Genomic DNA, 25,660 nt, shown 5'->3' with positions numbered 1-25,660 from the left:
TGCTATATGAATAAAGATCCTTACTTCGATGATGAAATAAGTTGCAACTAGTAAAACACCAACGTCCTTGGATGGGGTTCTACCAAACCTCTTTATCATAGATTTTCCCCCTTTATTTCTCCCTGCAGCTGTATTTCCCTTTCCCTACTCTAATCAATTGTCGAGGGAGAGAGAATATTGCTTGTCAGATGGCCAAAATCTCAACTCCAACTAAAGCTGCTGTATGCTACCATCTAGTGGTTGCTGGATTATAGTGCAATGCTGCATGACACCCTGGGGCCCAGATGTATAAATGACATGTACACACAAAAACCACGCCTACGCCTTTTCCCCTCATATAATGGTGTGAATGGTGTGTGCACCTCCCACATAGTTCAGAGGAGGTCTCTTTCAAGACTTGGGCGGCTGTGGCTCAGAGGCAGAGCGGTCGTTCCTTAATGTCGAAGTATCCTCGAGCAAGATACCAAACCCCGAATTGCTCCCGATGCCGATGCTATTACTGGTTATTAGGTGGTTTAAATAGCCACAGTCGTGTGTAATGGTGGTAAACAGCTGTTCTGATACTGTTGGAAAACCTCGCCAAATGCTGTTGTTCCATTCATTGACAATTGAGGGGGCACAAGTATCAATATACAAAGGGCTGTTTAATTTCCACTATGATTGAGATTTGTAAACAGAATCAGGAGTATGTGCGGTATTATAAATCTAAAGAAAAGAAGTATGTATGAAGTATGCATATTTTTAATGGATGCAGAAAAATGCATTTGTTATTTCTAGTCTGGATTACTGCAACTCTTTATTATCAGGTTGTCCCAATAAATCCATTAAGACGCTCCAAGTACATAAAATACTTTTCGGAAGAATCTTTGAAATATGCAGCCGTTGTCTTTACTTATGGTGACCAGCTCCCTGAAGGAAAGACAATTGAGTATCATGTCCGCCAGAATGAGCTTGTGAATGATCTGGTGGAGAAGTGTGGTGGGAGGTGCTTCGTTATTGATAACAAATACTGGAACAAAAAGCATAAATACAGTAGCAACCAGTTCCAGGTGAAGAAACTACTTAAGTCAACAGACAAGATGGTGATGGAAAACCATGGAAGCTGCTACACCAACGAGATTCTTCAAGCAGTAGGGAAGGGAAGAGGAAGAGATCAGAGAGCAGGCTAAGGCCAGAGTATTTAAGAAGCTTTTGATCAGACTGGCAGATACTGCAACAGGTGTACTGTTAGGAGCTTTGTTCGGTGTTGTAGTGTCGGTTGGTGTAGTTCTTACAGTTTTACAGGAATCACCAAAGCCAGTACAATTAAGAGGAGCTATAGCCAAAACAGCAGCAGTGGTAGGAACAGGAGCAGTTGGGATAATAGGAGGAACAGCAGCAGGAGGAGCTGTAGTAGCAGTTGGAGCATCACCTGCTATCATAGTTACAGCGCTACCTGCTGCAGTGGGAGCAGTGGTGGGAGGTGTTACAGGATATAATGCAGCTGAGGCAGCAGACACACCATGGGAAGCAGCAAAACTGGCAGCAGAGGCTATCAAGAATAAATCCCAGTCTTCTCTGGATAAAACACATGGTTTGATGGATAGTGTGTCACAACTAAACAAAGTACTAAAAAGTTACATTTTAGTTAATATTTCAGTTCAGAGTTACAAACCATGGCAACAAGTGCATCTGAGCCATGTTCCCCCCTTTTTATTTCCCCCCCTAAAAAAAATTCCCCCCCCTATAATCCCCATTTTTTTTTTTTTTAAAAAAAATTTTTCCTTTTTTTTTTTTATTTTTTTTTTTTTTTTATATAAAATTTTTTTTAAATTCAATTTTCAGGATTAGTTTAAATTCTTGTAAGTTAATATGTTAATGTAGACAGAAGATGTTTATTTTTTCATTTTCACTTTTGTCATGTTATATTATTGATAATGATGATATCCATGCAACAATCTTATGTAAATCAACACTTCCTGCAGTGGAGATACATTTGGAAATAATGCTATCAGACCGAATAAAGTTTTAACTTGCAGTGGTACTTTGATTGGTGCAGGTTCATGATGGATATTAAACTGATTAGCAAGGCCTGCAAATTCATTTGATGAAAAGAAGCAAACAGTCAGGAAGAGAAAATGGAGCTCTAACTCAGAACATACAGGAAACACATTCACATACACTCTGGCAGTCTACTCACTCTCACCTTCAGCTATTTCTGTCAGGACTGAAAAATACACATTAAGGTGCAACATGAGGTGCTACACTTAAATAGCTGCAGAATGTGTTCTTTATTTATATAACATGGATGCTCTCATACTTAAAAGCTGATCCTAAATTATATTCTGGGCATATTTTAATAGATCTGTATCAGCTAAAATGAAGCCAATCATAATCCTATGTTTGGACTTTACCTCAGCCTGCTAATGCTAATGTGCAGCTCGCTTTAATGACAGCTCATACAGTATATGTCATACCGGCTGTTATTGGGCTTGTGTGCTCCATTATCATTATTTTATTACACTTGTTCAAAGTATACCAATCTAACATAACATCTAACATTTTGGCAAAATCATCCTTCACATTGGAAACATGTTGTAGGATAGGCTATTGTAATCAAATCACTGGTTTATGTAAAAGGTACGAGCCTAGCATGCAGCATTCTGTGTGTCATATGTTAGGTATTTGTGACGCATCTACTATTGTGTTAATCTCCTTCAATCTTTTGTTGAAGCATGACTTCCTCTCACAGAACACACACAAACCGTTTGTTAATGTTCAACATAAGGGGATGTGAAAACAACAGAATAAGAGAGAGAGAGAGAGAGAGAGAGAGAAGGGGGGGGTGAGACAGGGTGACTAAAAATGAAACTGCAACTTAAACCACCAGAAAAACACCAAGCTGTGACGTACTACTGCACTATATTTCAACAACCTCTAGATGCCAGCACAGAGCATATTCTCTTTCCTTCACCAACTGATGAAAGGAGAGTTTTTGCATCAAGTCAGGAAATAAAAGTATGTCCAATTTACAGTAAACATATTCACATACACACAGGCAGTCTTCACTCAGACTCATCTTCACTGTACAGCTATAGACTTCAGCTAACAACATATTTGGAGAGAATGTGTTCAAGACCGACCATACTTACAATTCAGGAACAAGTGAATGTCAATCAGAAACCAGATCTGTGAATGGAAGAAGCATCACTTTGATCGACACTCCTGGTTTCTTTGATGGAAAGATCTGAGGATATTGATTCTGAGATAGTGAGGTGTATCACAGAGTGCGCTCCTAGCCTTCATGCTTTTCTCATTGTGCTTAAAGTGGAGAAATTCACAGAGCATGAGCAGGCTGTCATCCAAAAAATACACCAAAACTTTTTTGAAGAAGCTTTAAAATATGTCAGCATGCTAACATCCTCACAATGTTAACATGCTGATGTTTAATGTTAATCATGTTCATCATTTTAGTTCAGCACTATGGCATCTGATAATTAGCACAACACAGTTGAGGCGGATGTGATTGGTGGGATGTCACTAATTCTGCAGGTATCTGGTCATAAAGTATACACATTGAAAATGTTGACCTGATGATGATGCTAGATAATAATAATTATTGAATTATCATATAATACAATGCTTAAATGAATAGTTGTAATGCAATGTAATTTGTTTGTCACCATATGTCAAATTAAACAAGAATATGTTAAAAATGAAAAGTATTTGTATTTATTTATCTATTTATTTGCATATATACACATTTGTAGCTATTCATTTGCATATTTATACATTTACTTATTCATTTATATTATTATTTATAATATTCGCATATTTCTTTATTTGTAATTTTGTTATGTCATTTATCATCTTGTTGCATCAAAATAAATAAATGTGTCATCCATTAAAAGTTAGTGGGTGGGTAAAGCCTCTGATTGGTTGATCGAGCTATGAGTTTGGACTGTGATGCAGGGACGCCAGATTCACTCTTGAAGTTGGGGCCAGTGTGTGATATAGCATGTAGGAAAATACAGTAAACAGTTAGGAGGAAATAAAAGTATAAAACAGCGTGTCTTAATAATTCATGTTAGTTTAAATAAGCTATAATCAGTGATATACAGTAGCACCCAGGTTTGTTTATATTAAGAACCAACTCTCAGGCATGCACGGTATGTATACTAGCAAACTGTCAACAGGCCATCATCAAAACTGATCACTGTGGCGGTGTTCACTGCCCTCAACTTCCTGCTTTACCTCGCTGACCTGGCCTATACTGCCAGATTAGTGTTTGTCACTGCCTGAGAAGAAAAGAGACGAAGGAGGGAGACACATTGAGCGATGAAGAGCAGAAATCAAAAGGATAAGTGCCTTTGCAGAAAAGTGTAGCTGATGTTGAATTTTGGACAATAAAATACACGACTCTCCCCTTTTGGTGTCTAATTGTAAATGTCCTATAAATGGCCGTATATCTGCAGTGACAGTGTTTAACCTCTAATCTGAATTGACCTGTGCTAAATGTACAACACATTGTACACTAAATGTACATTGTATCTGAGACACACAGCACTTCTTGTGTTATACATGGAAACTCTCAAAACAGCCTAACAAAGATTTGTCCAGTTACTTATTTTATTTTGTAAGGTTTTGGAGAAAAATACTTGTCCTTTTGTCTTGATAAAGTATCAGTATTGAAACATTTGAAAGAAGTCATTTGAGCAAATAAAAAAAATGAATGGGTGGCAGAAAGGCACTGTTTTCTATACTGACACTGTGGACTAAGGTTACCTCTTTAAGGAGCACTGTACATGCAGATCAGAAAGATGACATTCTTGACAAAAAGTGCATTTTAACCCAAAAAAGACTAAATTTGTCTGTTTATGTTTTTTTGTAGAGATGCAGTAGAGCCAGATACGCCTATAATAACAACAAAGTGACAAATGGAAAAACAAAATAATAAATTGTAGCCTGTATCCTGTTATCAAACAAGTTGAACAAAGATTTGGGTGGAGACAGCAGACAGGTTGGCCTAAGGTGTGCTATTCTGGCTCTTGTCCATGTGCATCAAGTCAGGAAATGAAAGTATGTTCAATTTACAGGAAACATATTCACATACGCAGGCAGTCTTCACTCAGACTCATCTTCACTGCACAGCTATAGACTTCACTTTTGATAACATGGGTGCTAAGGGTAAGTTAAGTGATTTCTGTTATTTTTGTCTTTATTTTGTTTTGTTTTTTATGATAATTTGAAACACAATGCTCTGATATTTAAAAGCTAGAGGCGATATAAAAAGAGCCTAATAGGGCCTAGCTGAAGACGATCACAATCCAATCCCTATCGCTGAACTATGCGTTTTGTCCACATCATTCTTCGGGTGTTATAGCGCTGCTCTCTTTCATGACTCTGCTTGCAGTTTTCTACATGTAAGAGTGAAAAGTATTTCATTATCCTATGTGAAAAAAATATTTGGTTGCATCAGTGACTGACTTACTTCTGACTTCGCTTAAGTCATTTGATGCCAACAAATCTGAAATTCTTTTTCTCAATTTGTAACATTAACGTTCCCGATTTTTGTGTCACTTTAGTGGCTTTCACCCATTTAAGTATTGTTATAGTTTTGTTATTGGCAGGTCATAAACTTTGTTGTCTCCGGGTTTGCTCTCTGCTGGCAGGCCTGCTGTAGGATACTAGATTAATGTGGTGAAAGAGACAACGCTGTAACACTGTAGCCCAGAGTGGACTGATGGACTGACAGAGACATCTTCTCTCCTGCTGAGTCTTGTCACATCAGTTTTAGGGGTCGTGTTCTTCCAGTTAAACTTTTCTTAATATCATAATCAGTCAGTTGAGTTTATCAGTTTTACCAGTATTTGGATAAAGTAGCTTGTAAAATATAAGGTAGCTGTTCAGTCTGTGGATCTGTCAGTCAGATAGCCTAGACATTAATTCAACACACAGGTAAATATAGCACAAGTAGGCCAATTGGATTGAACACTGTATCAGATATCCAATAATAAACAGGGCCAAATAAGGGCCAAAAAAACCTGATAATCAATATTAATCTGTTTACAAAATGATTCTTGGTGTTGTTTACCACAATAGATTAATTTAAACAAATATTGTTGAACAGTGATTGGTACTGTTAGAAGAGATTAGACACATAAGATGTTCTTGATCTTTAATATTCTCATCATGGGCCTTTTTATATACTGACACTATTCTTTATTCTCTTGCTGTAATATGACAATGCAGCTATTTTCTAACTGAGCTTATAAAGTGTATCTTATATATGAAATATAAATGTACAATACTACTGATGAACATTATTCTCTTTCAGTGTCAAAGGCAGTTCCAGAGACAAACAGAAGAATTGTCATGTTGGGAGAAACTGGAGCTGGGAAAAGCAGCCTGGCTAACACCATATTTGGAGAGAATGTGTTTAAGGTTGACCATGGTCTCAACTCTGGAACAAAAAAATGTCAAACAGAAGCCAAATCTGTCAATGGAAAAGGCATCACTTTGATCGACACTCCTGGTTTCTTAGACACAGATAGTTCTGAGGAGGAGCTGATTTGTGAGAGAGTGAGGTGTATCACAGAGTGCGCTCCTGGGCCTCATGCTTTTCTCATTGTGCTTAAATATGAGAAATTCACAAAGCAGAAGCAGGAGGTCATCAACAAAATAAACAAACACTGTTCTGAAGAAGTCTTCAAATATGCAACAGTTGTCTTTACTTATGGTGACCAGCTCCCTGAAGGACAGACAATTGAGGATCATGTCCGCAAGAATGAGCTTGTGAATGATCTGGTGAAGAAGTGTGGTGGGAGGTGCTTTGTCGTTGATAATAAATACTGGAACAAAAAGCATAAATACAGGAGCAACAAGTTCCAGGTGGTGGAGCTACTTAAGTCCATAGACAAGATGGTGAAAGAAAGCAATGGAAGCTGCTACACCAATGAGATTCTACAAGCAGTGGAGGAGGAAATACAACAAGAGGACGAGCGCCAGAGACCAGGAAACATGTCAGAGGAAGAGATCAGAGAGCAGGCTAAGTGCAGCGTATTTAAGAAGATTCCGACCAAACTGGCAGGTACTGCAGCAGGTGTAGTGTTAGGAGCTTTGTTTGGTGTAGTAGTGCCTGTTGGTGTAGTTCTTACAGTTTTACAGTAATCGTCAAAGCCAGTACAATTAAGAGGAGCTATAGCCAAAACAGCAGCAGTGGTAGGAACATGAGTAGTTGGGCTAATATGAGTAAAAACAGCTGGAGGAGCTGCAGTAGCAGCTGCAGCAATACCTGCTATCACAGCCACAGGGCTATCTGATGGAGTGGGAGCAGTGATGGGAGGGGTTACAGCCAGCGCCGTCGTATATTGTGGTGAAAGGTGATGACAATTCTAAGGGCCCACAGCCCATTAGGGCCCACACACAGACCAAGTAGCCTCTATGACCAAAATATTATGCATATATTTTAATTTCAATAATTTCAATAACCCCCTTGGCCCCTTCTTAAAAAATGGTTTGGTCCACGGTTCGTTCTTCCTCATGTGAATTAAGTGAGCGCGAGCGGACTCCAGCAGGGAGTGAGGGAGATCAAATAGGATGATGGCCCCCAAAAAACACAAATCTGGACACCAGAAAAGACTTGAGAGGGAGGCCAGGAGTAGGAGCAGCAGAGCAGGGGCCCACCAAGAATGGTGAGAGTAAAACTACCGAGGGCGGCTAAAACCATTACTTGTTCATTCATTTATTGTCTGTAAGCGCTGACCTTAGACGGGGCACAGAGGCTGGAGTCTACGTTAGCTGTCATCGGGTGAGAGACGGGCTACACTCTGGACAAGTCGCCAGTTCATTGTAGAGCAACGATTCCTAGTGTAGCTAACTGAACGTTACTAATGTGGAGGCTATCTACAGCAGACTGTGTGTTTCACACATATTTTTACTGTCGGACATTGCTCCAGTAAGCACCCACTCAGCTACGAGGCTGCATTAAATTGTATTATGACACATTCAAGTTCTACTCAGTAATTATGAACATTAGGCGAAGGTCAATTACGTTATCATGTTGTAACATGTTGTTATTGGTGGGACGTTTGAATAGCCTAAATACAAAACAGTTAAATAAAAGATTTTTGTTGTTGTTTTCACAGCAATATAAAATAAAAGACACCATAACAGTTGACAATAACAAAGTCAAAAGACAATTTAGAATTTTGGACAGTTTACACTGACTTTGGTGATGGTTTGATGGTTTAAAATATTTTTTTGCCTGACAAGGGTGACATTACTCAAAAGAGCTTGCCCTCCACATACAATGGCAAAGTGAAGCTGTCTGCCTAGAACTATGGTACTGAGAAGCCCATTTAGATGTTGTGTATTCCAAGACTAGGTTAGTTCTTCATCAGTTTTTCCATGAAACACAAAAGCAATATATAATGGAACAATAAACCTTTATGCTTTGCTGCTCCAGAATCAGCGGTGGCCTCTTCGACTATGTTTGACCCAGCAGCAGACCCTCACCCCCAGCAGTCCAATGATGCCTTTGATATTGGTAAGTAATGTAGACACTGGTTGGCTGTTTTGGTTTATTAGTGAACTGCTGTGCCACTGGCAATTACTAAGATATTAATCAACCCTTTGGCTATTTCAATTACATAATCAATAGCAAGAAATAGGCTAAATGTTTTTACAACTCAATTTAAGTCACTGTTGCTGTTGATAGAGCCAGGCCCATGTCCCCAAAGCAAGGCTACTTCAGATAGTGAAGGGAATTGTGAAGCAGATCAAAGCTGTTGCAGTCATGAAACTGTGAATAAGACAACTAATAATACATAATTTACATAAAAATACTCTGATTCATTGTTGAGTGGTTAATCAAAAAAAAGATGACAAATTGGGTGTATTACACCAGTCACCGCGAAGAACACTGAAAAACAGAAAAACGAAGAAAAACATAACACACAGTTGTAAAAAAGTGGCAATGAAAAATCCTGGGGTAGAGGGGCCCACGCCGATATGCTTTCAGGGGGCCCAGAATATAATGCAGCTAAGGCAGCAAACACGCCAAGGGAAGCAGCAAAACTGGCAGCAGAGGCTGTCAAGAGTAAAGCCCAGTCTATTCTGGATAAAGCACATGGTTTTATGGATATAGGGTGTGACAACCAAAGTTAAAACAAAATCAGATCCTATAATGAATCTACTATTGAAGAAAGGAGAGATAATTTATCTTCAAAAAGTCATATCTGCCTGTTTCTTGATCTAAACAATCTTTAACCATGAAGCTGATCATTTGTATTCCTATATATATTTCAATATGTTGTACTTCTTGTCGGAGCTTCAGATTTTATTCACTTTGTTTGACGGACCTTCTGATCTCCTGGGTGGAAAAAAATGGTGGTTCTTTGTAGATTACAATCACAAAAGCAAATATAAACAATAACACTAAAAAGTGAAGAACAATATCCTGGGTGAGCAGATACATACAGCCTGTATGTGGAGAGAGGAGCAGAGAGAGGCGGGGTGGGACAAGCCGATGTGTGTGAGACAGAGGTGTAGGTGTGTGCGTACACTATTAGGCTTTAAATAGATCCAGTGATTGGTGTTTGGTATCGGCCCAGGCTGGTTCTACTGATCGGCCTAAAAAAGCTTCTTATAAGGTAGTCTACAGCTGCTATTACAATATGTCAGTCAGCCAGACAGTAAATCAACATTTAGGTAAATGTACCCTAATTAGGACTATGGGATTGAACACTGTATCAGATACTCAATATTAAAAGGGGCCAAATAAGGGTCCTGAATCTGTTTACAAAAGGATCCTGTTCTTTACCACAACAGATTAACTTAAAGTACATTGTTGAACAATGATTAGTCAGAAGAGATTAGACACATGATGTGTTCTTGATCTTTAATATTTTCATCATGGGTCTCTTTTTATGCATTGTAACCATTCTTCATTCTCTTACTGTAATATGCTAATGCAGCTATTTTATAAATACTGACTTCTGTTTTCATTGTGATTTTTGACCATTGAGGATTTTCATCAAGTATATCTTATAAATAAAAACAAGCAAAAGAAAAATCTACAATATTATTGATGAGCATTATTACCTTTCAGTGTCACAGACAGTTACAGAGTCAAACAGAAGAGTTGTCATTGTGGGAAAAACTGGAGCTGGGAAAAGCAGCCTGGCTAACACCATATTTGGAGAGGATGCGTTTAAGGTTGACCATGGTCTCAACTCTGGAACAAAAACATGTAAAACAGAAACCAAATCTGTCAATGGAAAAGGCATCACTTTGATCGACACTCCAGGTTTCTTTGACACAGATAGATCTGAGGAGGAGCTGAAGTGTGAGATAGTGAGGTGTATCACAGAGTGCGCTCCGGGGCCTCATGCTTTTCTCATTGTGCTTAAATATGAGAAATTCACAAAGCAGGAGCAGGAGGTCATCAACAAAATAAACGAACACTTTTCTGAAGAAGTCTTCAAATATGCAACAGTTCTCTTCACTCATGGTGACCAGCTCCCTGAAGGACAGACTATTGAGGATCATGTCCGCAAGAATGAGCTTGTGAATGATCTGGTGAAGAAGTGTGGTGGGAGGTGCTTTGTCGTTGATAGTAAATACTGGAACAAAAAGCATGAATACAGGAGCAACAAGTTCCAGGTGGAGGAGCTACTTAAGTCGATAGACAAGATGGTGAAAGAAAACAATGGAAGCTGCTACACCAATGAGATGCTTCAAGCAGTGGAGGAGGAAATACAACAAGAGGAGGAGCACATTAGACAGTCATCAGGAAACATGTCAGAGGAAGAGATCAGAGAGCAGGCTAAGCGCAGAGTATTTGAGAAGATTTTTACCAGAATGGCAGGTACTGCAACAGGTGCATTGTTAGGAGCTTTGTTTGGTGTAGTAGTGATGGTTAAACTAGTTGTCAATCTTGTAAAGGAAACAGACATTTTAAAAGCCGCCAAAAAAGCAGCACCAGCAGCTGTAGTTGTCGGAGCAGCTGCAGGAACAGCAGCAGCAGTAGGAGAAGCAGCAGTATGGATAGTACCAGCAGTAGTTATAGCTAGTGCTGTAGTTGGAGCTGTGAAAGGAGGTGTTGAAGGATATCATGCAGCTAAGGGAGCAGACACACCGTTGGAAGCAGCAAAGAGAGCAGCAGAGGCTGTGAAGAATGAAAACTTTTCATTCTCAGTAACACTCTCACAGCCAAAGTCAAAACAGTCTCTACCTATAATGAGCCATGACTCTTGAAGGGGGAGATAATTAATTCATCTTTTAAAAAGGCTTATCTTTTTATAGATTGCATGAAAATAGTGTTCTAAACAAAGAGCTGATGATGTTTAATAATATATAATATGTTTTCCTTCTTTTCTGTTGTTGTCTTCAGTCACTTATTCTAAGTTACCATTATTTTGTGAGACAGGCCTGCTGATCTCCTGAAAAAAAAAAAATAGTTGTAGTTCTTTGTAGATTACAATATATATCATCAAGGCAAATATTAACAATAACACTAAAAAGTGATGAACACATTACATTTTGGGACATTTGTTTTGCTCAGAGTTACAAACCATGGCAACAAGTTTGTCCGAGCCATGTTCATCCCTTTTTAGTATCCCCTGGTAACAATATTCACCGTCCTTTAATCCTTCCGGTTTTTTTTCTGCATTTCATGGTCTTCCAGTTTTAAAATTATTTATACCTCTTGTTCTTGTGGAATCTTGTAATATTAATTCATGTAAATTTGTTTTGGTTTTAAAATAAAATTTGAAATGTTTAGGGTTAGTTTATATTGTTGTAGGTTAATATTTTAATATAGACTTAAGATGATTCTTCTTTTCATTTTCACCTTTGTCATGTTATATTACTGAAACTGATTCAATGTATTTTGGCAAATGTGATGTAAATCAACATTTCCTGCAGTGGAGATACGTTTGGAAATAATTAATTAGACCGAATAAAGTTTTAGCTTGCAGTGGTACTTTGTTTGGTTCAGGTTCATGATGGATATTAAGCTGAATAGCTCTGGCAGTCTTTTCACTCTGACTAATTATTATTACTTCTGACAACATGAAGCACAAGTTCATTTCTTAACTTACCGTCAGTTATTTCTATTAGGACTGAACATGAGCTTTACAAACAGAAGAATTGTCATGGTGGGAAAAAGTGGAGCTGGGAAAAGCAGCCTGGGTAACACCAGGTTAAGGTCACAGTATCCACAAATATTTCGATCAGACTGGCAGGTACTGCAACAGGTGCACTGTTAGGAGCTTTGTTTGGTGTAGTAGTGATCGGTGCATTATGTGTTGCAGTTGTAAGAAAAAAAAAACAATCAAAGCTCTAGCCAAAATAGGAACAGCTGATTATTTATTTATTTGCATATTTCTTTCTTTATTTAAAAATGGGGTTTCTCTACTGACATTGTGTAGTACAGTACATGCAGATTAGAAGGCAGAAATTCAGTTTTATGAATGAATAATCCCATTGTAAAATTATTTTTAAAACTATCCAGAGAATGTTCCCTTCAATTACAGACAAAATAAGCTATTAACATATGAATGTTACAAGAAAAAAATATTGAGAGATTTTCTTGGTTTCATAAAGAGGTGGATTTATTCTGACTTTATTGAAATATATATAGATATATAGATATTTTTTTTATCTTTAATCTGTTTATTGCACCATATGAACATACATACACACTGTACACACACACATAAGGCCATAGATATTCATCCATATCCAAATTAACACTCACTGATCAGACTCCTTTTAACAGGTTTTTATGTGACAAATCCAAATGTGTCATACCTCCTGATCTTAGTGAGTGTAACAAGGATATCTATGTTTTTGTAAAAACTCCATTGCTATATGAATAAAGATCCTTACTTCGATGATGAAATAAGTTGCAACTAGTAAAACACCAACGTCCTTGGGTGGGGTTCTACCAAACCTCTTTATCATAGATTTTCCCCCTTTATTTCTCCCTGCAGCTGTATTTCCCTTTCTCTACTCTAATCAATTGTGGAGGGAGAGAGAATATTGCTCGTCAGATGGCCAAAATCTCGACTCCAACTAAAGCTGCTGTATGCTACCATCTAGTGGTTGCTGGATTATAGTGCAATGCTGCATGACAGCCTGGGGCCCAGATGTATAAATGACATGTACACACAAAAACCACGCCTACGCCTTTTCCCCTCAGATACAATGGTGTGAATGGTGTGTGCACCTCCCACATAGTTCAGAGGAGGTCTCTTTCAAGACTTGGGTGGCTGTGGCTCAGTGGCAGAGCGGTCGTTCCTTAATGTCGAAGTATCCTCGAGCAAGATACCGAACCCCAAATTGCTCCCGATGCCGATGCTATTACTGGTTATTAGGTGGTTTAAATAGCCACAGTCGTGTGTAATGGTGGTAAACAGCTGTTCTGATACTGTTGGAAAACCTCGCCAAATGCTGTTGTTCCATTCATTGACAATTGAGGGGGCACAAGTATCAATATACAAAGGGCTGTTTAATTTCCACTATGATTGAGATTTGTAAACAGAATCAGGAGTATGTGCGGTATTATAAATCTGAAGAAAAGAAGTATGTATGAAGTATACATATTTCTAATGGATGCAGAAAAACTAATCCATGCATTTGTTACTTCTAGTCTGGATTACTGCAACTCTTTATTATCAGGTAGTCCCAATAAGTCCATTAAGACGCTCCAATTAATTCTATCACAGTTACAGCGCTACCTGCTGCAGCGGGAGCAATGATGGGAGGTGTTACAGGATATAATGCAGCTGAGGCAGCAGATACACCATGGGAAGCAGCAAAACTGATAGCAGAGGCTGTCAAGAATAAATCCCAGTCTATTCTGGATAAAACACGTGATTTTATAGACAGGGTGTCACAACCAAAGTTAAAACGAAATCAATTCCTATAATGTATCATGACTATTCTCCTGGAAAGCTTTTTTTTCTTTTTGTGGTTCTTTGTAGATTACAATGACCAAAGCAAATATAAACAATAACACTAAAAAGTGAAGAACACGTCCAGACATGGGCACATTACTATCCTATTACCAAACAAGTTTAACAACGATTTGGGTGGAGACAGCAGACACGTAGGCCTATGGTGGCCTTCTTTGAACCTTATCCTTTGTGCACCAAATCAGGAAATGAAAGTATGTTCAAATTTCAGGAAACATATTCACATACGCAGGCAGTTTTCACTCGGACTCATCTTCACTGCACAGCTATAGACTTCACTTTTGATAACATGGGTGGTAAGGGTAAGTTAACTGATTTCTGTTATTTTTGTCTTTATTTTGTTTTGTTTTTTATGATAATTTGAAACACAATGCTCTGATATTTAAAAGCTAGTGGTGATATAACAAGTGCCTGATAGGGCCTGGCTGAAGACGATCACAATCCAATCCTTTATCACTGAACTCTGTGTTTTGTCCACATCAGTCTGCTGGTATTGCAGCGCTGCTCTCTTTCATGACTCTGCTTGCAGTTTTCTACATGTAAGAGTGAAAAGTATCTCATTATCCTATGTGAAAAAAACTTTTATTGCATCAGTGATTGATTTACTTCTGACTTCGCTTAAGTCATTTGACGGCAACAAATCAGATTTTCTTTTCTTCTTAATTTGTAACTTTAACTGTCCCAATTTTTGTGTCACTTTAGTCGCTTTCACCCGTTAAAATATTGTTATAGTTTTGTTATTGGCAGGTCATAAACTTTTTGAAGCTGTAACACTGTAGCTCAGAGTGGACTGATGGACTGACAGAGTAAGACATCTTCTCTCCTGCTGAGCCTTGTCACATCAGTTTTAGGGATCCTGTTCTTCCAGTTAAACTTCCCTTAATATCATAATCAGTCAGTTGAGCTCATCAGTTAAACTGTTTCGGACTACCAGTATTTGGATAAAGAAGCTTGTGAAAAATAAGGTAGCTGTTCAGTCTGTAAACATAGCCCAAGTGTGGATTGGACACTGTATCGGATATCCAATAATAAACAGGGCCAAATAAGGGCCAAAGAAAACCTGATTATCACTATTAATCTGTTTACAAAATGATCCTTGGTGTTCTTTACCGTGGCTGTGGCTCAGAGGAAGAGCGGATTGTCCACTAATCGGAAGGTTGTTGGTTCAATCCCCGGCTCCTCCCCCCACATGTTAAAGTATCCTTGAGCAAGATACTGAACCCCAAATTGCTCCCAATGTGTGTGAATGTGTATGAATCCGTTTGTTTCTGTTTAATGGGCTTTGCCATCACTGTGTGAATGGGTGTGAAAGGGTGAATGTGGCTGTAGTGTAAAAGAGCTTTGAGTGGTCGGAAGACTAGAAAGGCGCTATACAAGTACAGGTCCATTTACCATTTACCACTATAGATTAATTTACAGAATATTGTTGAACAGTGATTGGTACTGTTAGAAGAGATTAGACACATAAAATGTTCTTGATCTTTATTATTCTGTAATATGATAATGCAGCTATTTTATAACTGATTTCCCTTTTCATTGGGATTTTTGATCACTGATGACTTTTATTGTAATTGAGCTTATAAAGTGTATCTTATATATAAAAACAAGCAAAAGACAAATGTACAATTTTACTGATGAACATTATTCTCTTTCAGTGTCAAAGACAGTTACAGAGACAGACAGAAGAATTGTCATCTTTGGAAAAACTGCAGCTGGGAAAAGCAGCCTGGCTAACACCATATTTGGAGAGGATGTGTTCAAAATCGACCATAGTCTCAACTCTACAACAAAAAAATGTCAAGCAGAAACCAGGTCTGTCAATGGAAGAAGCATCACTTTAATCGACACTCCTGGTTTCTGTGACATGGACAGATCCGAGGATATTGAGCGTGAGATAGTGAGGTATATCACAGAGTGCGCTCCTGGGCCTCATGCTTTTCTCTTTGTGTTTAAAGTGGAGAAATTCACAGAGCACGAGCAGGAGGTCATCAAAGAAACAATGCAATACTTTTCTGAAGAAGCTTTTAAATATGCAACAGTTGTCTTTACTCATGGTGACCAGCTCCCTAAAGGAAAGACAATTAAGGATTTTATCAGAAAGAATAAGCTTGTGAGTAATCTGGTGAAGAAGTGTGGTGGGAGGTGCTTCGTCATTGATAATAAATACTGGAACCAAAAGCATAAATACAGGAGCAACAAGTTCCAGGTGGAGGAGCTTCTTAAGTCCATAGACAAGATGGTGAAAGAAAACAATGGAAGCTGCTACACCAATGAGATGCTACAAGCAGTGGAGGAGGAAATACAACAAGAGGAGGAGCGCCAGAGACCAGGAAACATGTCAGAGGGAGAGATCAGAGAGCAGGCTAAGTGCAGCATATTTGAGAAGATTTCGACCAGACGGGCAGGTACTGCAACAGGTGTGGTGTTAGGATTTGTTTGGTGTGTCCGTCGGTGTAGTTCTTACCGTTTTACAGAAATCATCAAAGCCAGTACAATTAAGAAGAGCTATAGCCAAAACAGCAGGAGTGGTATCAGCAGTTGGGCTAATATGAGTAAAAACAGCAGGAGGAGCTGCAGCATTACCTGCTATCACGGTTACAGGGCTATCTGATGGAGTGGGAGCAGTGATGGGAGGTGCTACAGGCAGCGCCATCATATAGGGGTGAAAGGTAATAACAATTATATGGGGCCCACAGCCCATCAGGGCCCACACACAGCCCCCAGTAGGCTCTATGACTAAATTATTATGCATAAACTTAACTAATATATATTCATACTAATGAATCTGAGCTAAAACAAAGCCACAAAATCACGCATTATTTTAATTTTAATAATTTCAATAATCCCCTTGGCCCTTTCTTTAACAATGGTTTGGTCCATGGTTCATTTGTCCTCTGTCGGACAGTGCTCCAGTAAGCGCCCACTCAGTTATGAGGCTGCATTGAATTGTATTATGACGCATTCAAGTTCTACTCAGTAATTATGAGCATTAGGCGAAGGTCAATTATGTTATCGTGATGTGTTCAAATGTGGTCTTGTAAAATGTTGTTATTGGTGGAACGTTTGCAGTGGCGGAACTACAGTTTTATACAAGGGGTGGCCAGAGGGTGGGCAAGGCTTTATGAGGGGGCCCATATACTAGGCCTAATAAAGGAAAATCCTGGGATACTTCAGGTCGGATTCAAACCCGGGCCACTGCAGCAACTCCGCACATGGGTCACAGGCACTGGTATAATTTAACCTGGTTCTTAACATGTCTTCTTGACTGTTGAGTTGAACTCAGGAAAAAGAGCTTTATGACGGACGAAGCCCATTTAGATGTTGTGTATTCCAAGACTAGGTTAGTTCTTCATCAGTTTTTCCATGAAACATAACATTTAATGTTTACAAAAAGCAATATATAATGGAACAATAAACCTTTATGCTTTGCTGCTCCAGAATCAGCAGTGGCCGCTTCATCTGAGTTTGACCCAGCAGCAGACCCTCACCCCCAGCAGTCCAATGATGCCTTTGAGGGTGGTGAGTAATGTAGACACTGGTTGGCTGTTTTGGTTTATTAGTGAACTGCTGTACCACTGGCAATTACTAAGATATTAATCAACCCCTTTGGCTATTTCAATTACATAATCAATAGCAAGAAATAGGCTAAATTTTTTTACAACTCAATTTAAGTCACTATTGCTGTTGTGGATCTGTCAGTCAGATAGCCCAGACATTACTGCTGACCAACAAAGTAGTTAGGTGAGCAGATATGTGGAGAGAGGAACAGAGAGAGGCGGGGTGGGACAATCCGATGTTTGTGAGACAGAAGTCCAGCTGTGTGTGTACACTATAAGGCTTTAAATAGATCCAGTGATTGGTGATTGGTATCAGCAGAGACACCCTTAGTTTTAGGGGTTGTGATATTCTAGTTAAACTATCCTTAATACCATAATCAATCATTTGAGTTTATCAGTTTAATTGTTTTGGACATCCACTATTTGGATAAAATAGCTTGTTAGAAGGTAGTCTACAGCTGCTATTACAATATGTCAGTCAGCCAGACAGTAAATCAACATTCAGGTAAATGTACCCTAATTAGGACTATGGGATTGAACACTGTATCAGATACTCAATATTAAAAGGGGCCAAATAAGGGTCCTGAATCTGTTTACAAAAGGATCCTGTTCTTTACCACAACAGATTAACTTAAAGTACATTGTTGAACAATGGTTAGTCAGAAGAGATTAGACACATAATGTGTTCTTGATCTTTAATATTCTCATCATTCTCCTTTTATGTATTGTAATTGTGATAAAAACAGAAAAGAATGAGGATTTTCATTGTAATTAAGGTCATGTGTATCTTATAGATGAAGACAGGCATTACATAAATGTAGAGTATTATTGATGAACATGATTCTCTTTCAGAGTCAAACAGAAGAATTGTCATTGTGGGAAAAACTGGAGCTGGGAAAAGCAGCCTGGCTAACACCATATTTGGAGAGAATGTGTTCAAGATCGACCATGGTCTCAACTCTGGAACAAAGAAATGTCAAGACAAAACTACATCAGTCAATGGAAGAATGATCACTTTGATCGACACTCCTGGTTTCTTTGACACAGATAGATCTGAGGAGGATATTAAGCGTGAGATAGTGAGGTGTATCACAGAGTGCGCTCCTGGGCCTCATGCTTTTCTCATTGTGCTTAAATATGAGAAATTCACAACACAGGAGCAGGAGGTCATCCAAGTAATACTCAAAAACTTTTCTGAAGAAGCTTTAAAATATGCAACAGTTGTCTTTACTCATGGTGACCAGCTCCTTGAAAAAAAGGCCATTAAGGATCATGTCTGCCAGAATAAGCTTGTGAGTGAACTTGTGAAAAAGTGTGGCGGGAGGTGCTTCGTCATTGATAATAAATACTGGAACAAAAACCCAAAGGATGAATACAGGAGCAACCAGTTCCAGGTGGAGGAGCTACTTAAGTCCATAGACAAGATGGTTGAGGCAAACAAAGGAAGCTACTACACCAATGAGATGCTACAAGCAGTGAAGAAAGAAATACAACAAGAGGAGGAGAACCTTAAACAGTCATCAGGAAACATGTCAGAGGAAGAGATCAGAGAGCAGGCTAAGGTCACAGTATCCACAAATATTTGGATCAGACTGGTAGGTACTGCAACAGGTATAGTGTTAGGAGCTTTGCTTGGTGTAGTAGTGGGTGGAGCAGTATGTGTTACAGTTGGAAGAAAATGTAAAGATCTAGTCGGATTAGCAAAATCAGTGGCAGGAGGAGCAGCAGCAGTGGCAGGGGGAACATCTGCAGGAGGAGCAGCAGCAGTGGCAGGAGGAACAGCTGCAGTGGCAGGGGGAACATCTGCAGGAGGAACAGCAGCAGTGGCAGGAGGAGCAGCTGGAGGAGGAACAGCAGCAGTGGTGGTAGTAGGAACAGTTGCAGCAGTGGGAGGTGTATTAGGGGGCATGAGAGGATCTGAAGCAGCTGAGGGAGCAGACACAGCATTGGAAGCTATAAAGAGGGCAGCAGTGGCTGTCACGGATGACGCCAAATCTGTCTATGATGCTTTTGACAAAATGTTCACATCAAAGTCAAAACAGAGTTAAAACCTATGAAAAATTAAGGGGTAGATAATATATCATCAAGGTCGTATCTCCTTATAGATTACATAGAAATCTTGTTCTAAATAATCTTTACCCATTGAGCTGATTGTTTTTTTATGTAATTGGTTGTACTTCTTGTCTGAGCTTTAAAATTTAGCCACTTATTCCTGTTTCATGAGCAAACCACAGTGTCTGTTTGATGTGCTGTTTAGTGCACTTACTCTAAATTGTAACTACCAACAACAAAGATGATATGTTTGAACATCATATCTTAAAGATGTTTAAATCAAACAAGGATACACTGTTGGTTGTATTTCTGTTTGCTCTTAATAGTTTCCTGTTACAAAAGCTAACCAGATAATGTCTTTTAATGTATGTACAGTCTTCTGATGCTCCTGCAAAAACAGTTGTGATTATTTGAGGATTGCAATGTATCAAAAGCAAATATGGAAAATGTGAAAAAAAAAATGTGGGGGAAAAAAGGTAATTAATAAGGTAATCAATTTATGAATGGTGCACTAGAATGTGATTATAATAGAGGAGGTCAGATATGTTTATCACAGATAAATGTAAAGAGTGAAACAAGACTCTTCAGCCATGCTAGCAGCTCTGTGAGGCTGTACTATAGGCACAGCTGATGTCAGCATACTCACATCCTCACAATGCTAATGTTTAATGTTAATCATGTTCATCATCTTGGTTCATCACTATGGCAACTGATAATTAGCACAAAACAGTTGAGGCTGATGTTATTGGTGGGATGTCATTAATTCTGCAGGTATCTGGTCATAAAGTATACACATTGAAAATGTTGAGCTGATGATGATGCTAGATAATAGATTTTACACAATGGTGTGACAAAAACAAAGTCAGATTGTAATTCTGTTAAAATAAAATTAAGTCAACACACTGGAACACTGGTTAACAGCAGAAGAGAAGTTGTTTAAGTGGGAAGAAATGTATTTATGTATTGTAATGTATTGTATCTGAGACACACAGGCACTCTGGTTGCTGATAAGGAAGCTTCTCGTGTTATACATGGAAACTCTCAAAACAGCCTAACACAGATCTGTTCAGTTACTTATTTTATTTTGTAAGGTTTTGGAGAAAAATACCTGTCCTTTTGTCTTGATAAAGTATCAGTATTGAAACATTTGAAAGAAGTCATTTGAGCAAATACAGAAAATGAATGGGTGGCAGAAAGGCACTGTTTTCTATACTGACACTGTGGACTAAGGTTACCTCTTTAAGCAGCACTGTACATGCAGATCAGAAAGATGGCTTTCTTAACGAAAAGTGCATTTTTAACCCCAAAAAGACTAAATTTGTCTGTTTATGGTTTTTAACAGAGCTGTAGTAGGTGCAGATAGGCCTATAACAATTGGTGACAAATGGAAAAACAAAGTAATAAATTGTAGCCGGTATCCTGTTATCAGACAAGTTGAAATTGGGTGGAGACAGCAGACACGTAGACCCTTGTACTTTGTACATCAATTCAGGAAATGAAAGTATGTTCAATTTACAGTAAACATATTCACATACACAGGCTTCACTCGGACTCATCTTCACTGCACAGCTATAGACTTCACTTTTGATAACATGGACGGTAAGACATAAGTTAATTGATTTCAGTTTGTCTTGGTTTAGTTTGATTTTTTTTTTCATAATGTGATAAAAAAAAAAGTTGATTAAAATTTGATCCTTTCTTCACTGAACTGTGTTTTGTCCACATCAGTCTGCTAGAGTTGCAGCGCTGCTCTCTTTCATGACTCTGCTCGCAGTTTTCTACATGTAAGAGTGAAAATATCTCATTATCCCATGTAAAAAATTGTTTGATTGCATCAGTAAGTTTAAGTTGGCGCTGATTGTCGCTTTCACCTGTTACAATATTGTTATAGTTTTGTTATTGGCAGGTCATAAACTTGGTTGTTTCCGGGTTTGCTCTCTGCTGGCAGGCCTGCTGTAGGATACTTGATTAATGTGCTGAAACAGACAACGCTGTAACACTGTAGCCCAGAGTGGACTGATGGACTGACAGAGTGAGACATCTTCTCTCCTGCTGAGTCTTGTCACATCAGTTTTAGGGGTCGTGTTCTTCCAGTTAAACTTTCCTTAATATCATAATCAGTCAGTTGAGCTCATCAGTGTAACTCTTTCGGACTACCAGTATTTGGATAAAGTAGCTTGTTAAAAATAAGGTAGCTGTTCAGTCTGTGGATCTGTCAGTCAGATAGCCTAGACATTACCCCTGACCAACAAAGTAGCTATGGGATCAGACACATACGGCCAGATTATGGAGACAGGAGCAGAGATAAGTGGGGTGGGACAAGCCGATGTGTGTGAGACAGAGGTGCAGGTGTGTGTCTACACTATAAGGCTTTAAATAGACCCAGTGATTAGTGATTGGTATCAGCAGAGACACCCTTAGTTTTAGGGGTTGTGATATTCCAGTTAAACTATCCTTAATACCATAATCAATAATTTGAGTTTATCAGTTTAATTGTTTCGGACTTCCACTATTTGGATAAAATAGCTTGTTAGAAGGTAGTCTACAGCTGCTATTACAACATGTCAGTCAGCCGAGACAGTAAATCAACATTTAGGTAAATGTACCCTAATTAGGACTATAGGATTGAACACTGTATCAGATACTCAATATTAAACGGGGCCAAATAAGGGTCCTGAATCTGTTTACAAAAGGATCCTGTTCTTTACCACAACAGATTAACTTAAAGTACATTGTTGAACAATGATTAGTCAGAAGAGATTAGACACATGATGTGTTCTTGATCATTAATATTTACATCATGGGCCTCTTTTTATGCATTGTAATCATCCTTCATTCTCTTACTGTAATATGCTAATGCAGCTATTTTATAAATACTGAAAAACTTCTGTTTCCATTGTGATTTTTGACCAATGAGGATTTTCATCAATATTAATGATGAACATTATTCTCTTTCAGTGTCAAACAGAAGAATTGTCATTGTGGGAAAAAGTGGAGCTGGAAAAAGCAACCTAGCTAACACCATATTGGGAGAGGAACTGTTCAAGAGCAACCATACTTTCAGTTCTGAAAAAAGTGAATGTCAAGCAGAAACCAGATCTGTGAATGGAAAAAAGATCACTTTGATCGACACTCCTGGTTTCTTTGATACAGATAGATCTGAGGAGGAGCTGAAGCGTGAGATAGTGAGGTGTATCACAGAGTGCGCTCCTGGGCCTCATGCTTTTCTCATTGTGCTTAAAGTGGAGAGATTCACAGAGCACGAGCAGGAGGTCATCAAAAAACTGCACCAATACTTTTCTGAAGAAGTCTTCAAATATTCAACAGTTGTCTTTACTCACGGCGACCAGCTCACTGAAGGACAGACCATTGAGGATCATGTCCGCAAGAATAAGCTTGTGAGTGATCTGGTGAAGAAGTGTAGCAGCCGGTGCCATGTCATTGATAATAAATACTGGAACAACAACCCAAAGGATAAATACAGGAACAACCAGTTCCAGGTGGAGGAGCTACTTAAGTCCATAGACAAGATAGTTAAGGCAAACAATGGAAGCTACTACACCAATGAGATGCTACAAGCAGTGCAGAAAGAAATACAACAAGAGGAGGAGAACCTTAAACAGTCATCAAGAAACATGTCAGAGGAAGAGATCAGAGAGCAGGCTAAGGTCACAGTATCCACAAAGATTTGGATCAGACTGGCAGGTACTACAACAGGTGCATTGTTAGGAACTTTGTTTGGTGTAGTAGTGGTTGGAGCAGTATGTGTTACAGTTGGAAGAAACTGTAAAGATCTAGTCGGATTAGCAAAATCAGTGGCAGGAGGAGCAGCAGCAGTGGCAGGGGGAACATCTGCAGGAGGAACAGCTGCAGTGGCAGAAGGAGCAGCTGTAGTGGCAGGAGGAGCAGCAGCAGTGGCAGAAGGAGCAGCAGCAGTGGCAGGGGGAACATCTGCAGGTGGAACAGCAGCAGTGGCAGGAGGAGCAGCTGGAGGAGGAACAGCAGCAGTGGTGGTAGTAGGAACAGTTGCAGCAGTGGGAGGTGTATTAGGGGGCATGAGAGGATCTGAAGCAGCTGAGGGAGCAGACACAGCATTGGAAGCTATAAAGAGGGCAGCAGTGGCTGTCACGGATGACGCCAAATCTGTCTATGATGCTTTTGACAAAATGTTCACATCAAAGTCAACAGAGTTAAAACCTCTGAAAAATTAAGGGGTAGATAATATATCATCAAAAGGTCGTATCTCCTTATAGATTACATAGAAATCTTGTTCTAAATAATCTTTACCCATTGAGCTGATTGTTTTTTTATGTAATCGGTTGTACTTCTTGTCTGAGCTTTAAAATTTAGCCACTTATTCCTGTTTCATGAGCAAACCACAACGTCTGTTTGATGTGTTGTTTAGTGCACTTACTCTAAATTGTAACTACCAACAACAAAGATGAAACGTTTGAACATCATATCTTAAAGATGTTTAAATCAAACAAGGATACACTGTTGACTGCATTTACGTTTGCTCTTAATAGTTTCCTGTTGCAAAAGATAACCAGATAATATCGCTTAATGCAGTGGTTCCCAACCTGGGGGGTGCCAGAGATCGCAGAAATTGCAATAACACACCCAATTGGATAATCAAATCTCTGTATACTCCAAATTGAAAAATATTTTTGGTCCACATTTAAATTAATTAAGCTATTTATTACCTATTTAGTGCGTGTATGCGGATAGGGGTTGGAATTGGGGGGGCCTGACTTGTCTTGGACACAGTCAAGGGGAGCTTCAAGGAAAAAGGTTGGGAGCCACTGGCTTAATCTATATAAACATCATTTTGTTAGACAAGTCTTCTGATGCTCCCGCAAAAAGTTGTGATTATTTGTGGATTGCAATGTATCAAAAGCAAATATGGAAAAATGTGGGGAAAAAAAGGTAATTAATTAGGTAATCAATGTATGAATGGTGCACTAGGATAATTAAAATTAGATTGTAATAGAGGAGTTCAGATATGTTTATCACAAATAAATGTAAAGAGTGAAACACGACTCTTTAGCCATGCTAGCAGCTCTGTGAGGCTGTACTATAGGCACAGCTGATGTCAGCATACTCACATCCTCACAATGCTAATGTTTAATGTTAATCATGTTCATCATCTTAGTTCATCACTATGGCAACTGATAATTAGCACAAAGCAGTTGAGGCTGATGTGATTGTGGGATGTCATTAATTCTGCAGGTATCTGGTCATAAAGTATACACATTGAAAATGATGAGCTGATTGAATTATTATTGAATTATCATATAATACAATGCTTAAATTAATAATTGTAATGCATTGTAAAGTATTTGTCACCATATGTCAAATTAAACAAGAAAATATGTTAAAATTAATTGTATTTGTATTTATTTATTAATTTACATATATACACATATGTAGCTATTCATTTGTATATTTGTTTACTTATTAATTTATTCGCATATTTCTTTATCTGTAATTTTTTTATAGCACTGCAGCTAAAACTTGGTTGGTCAAATAGCATTATTTCCAAATCTATCACTACAGCTCTCTTATTTATGATCAACAATGTAGAAATATTAGAGGAATATTTTAGTGATGACAGCCTGCTCATGCTCTGTAAGCACAATAAGAAAAGCATGAGGCCCAGGAGCGCACTCTGTGATACACCTCATTATCTCAGGCTTCAAATGCTCATCAGACCTTTCTGTCCCAAAGAAACCAGGAGTGTCAATCAAAGTGATGCTTCTTCCATTGACAGATATGGTGAAAATAGTCTCTCCAAATATGGTGTTATGGTGCCCAACTGCTTTTCCCAGATCCAGTTTTTTCCCAGTGGGACAATCCTCTTTGAACTCAGCACTATAGTAACCAATAATGACTCTTCTCTAAAATGAGTGATCCCACCTTCAACATGTTCATAGTGACAATGCTGACATGCTGATTTGTAGCAGGTGTAATGTCGCCATCTAAGTTTAATGTGTTGCATTAAAAAAATGGTAATTAAAGCTAAATACAAACAAAGTGGTATATTTCACCTGTCTTGTTGATTTAATTGTTTTTTTTTTTATTTACGCATTT

General features: G+C 38.6%; 2 protein-coding genes across 11 annotated transcripts in view; both read left to right on the top strand.

Annotated features, from left to right (window-relative positions):
• The window catches only part of LOC127364681 (uncharacterized), a 64,474-nt gene that overhangs the window by 3,842 nt on the left and 34,972 nt on the right, over positions 1 to 25,660 (top strand). The window lies entirely within an intron of this gene.
• Positions 5,046 to 25,660, top strand: part of LOC127364670 (GTPase IMAP family member 8-like) — a 74,625-nt gene continuing 54,010 nt past the window's right edge. The window contains exons 1-7 of one of the 10 annotated variants that reach the window (XM_051402384.1): positions 5,046 to 5,166; positions 6,317 to 7,069; positions 8,447 to 8,527; positions 15,617 to 16,366; positions 17,400 to 17,480; positions 18,371 to 19,080; positions 23,239 to 24,950. In XM_051402384.1, the coding sequence (XP_051258344.1) occupies positions 5,061 to 5,166; positions 6,317 to 7,069; positions 8,447 to 8,527; positions 15,617 to 16,366; positions 17,400 to 17,480; positions 18,371 to 19,080; positions 23,239 to 23,781 (3,024 nt within the window). In that variant the 5' untranslated portion in view covers positions 5,046 to 5,060 and the 3' untranslated portion in view covers positions 23,782 to 24,950. Of the gene's footprint in view, positions 5,167 to 6,316; positions 7,070 to 8,446; positions 8,528 to 10,090; positions 10,581 to 14,056; positions 14,264 to 15,616; positions 16,379 to 17,399; positions 17,481 to 18,370; positions 21,274 to 22,760; positions 24,951 to 25,660 lie in introns of those variants that run through there. The other 9 variants (XM_051402383.1, XM_051402382.1, XM_051402387.1 and 6 more) reach the window with 9 other exon arrangements.

Source organism: Dicentrarchus labrax, unplaced genomic scaffold, assembly GCF_905237075.1.
Source record: "Dicentrarchus labrax unplaced genomic scaffold, dlabrax2021, whole genome shotgun sequence".
In the NCBI taxonomy this organism is placed as follows: Eukaryota; Metazoa; Chordata; class Actinopteri; family Moronidae; genus Dicentrarchus; species Dicentrarchus labrax.
Note: the sequence above shows the minus strand (reverse complement) of the source record. Positions and strands in the feature narration are given on the sequence as shown.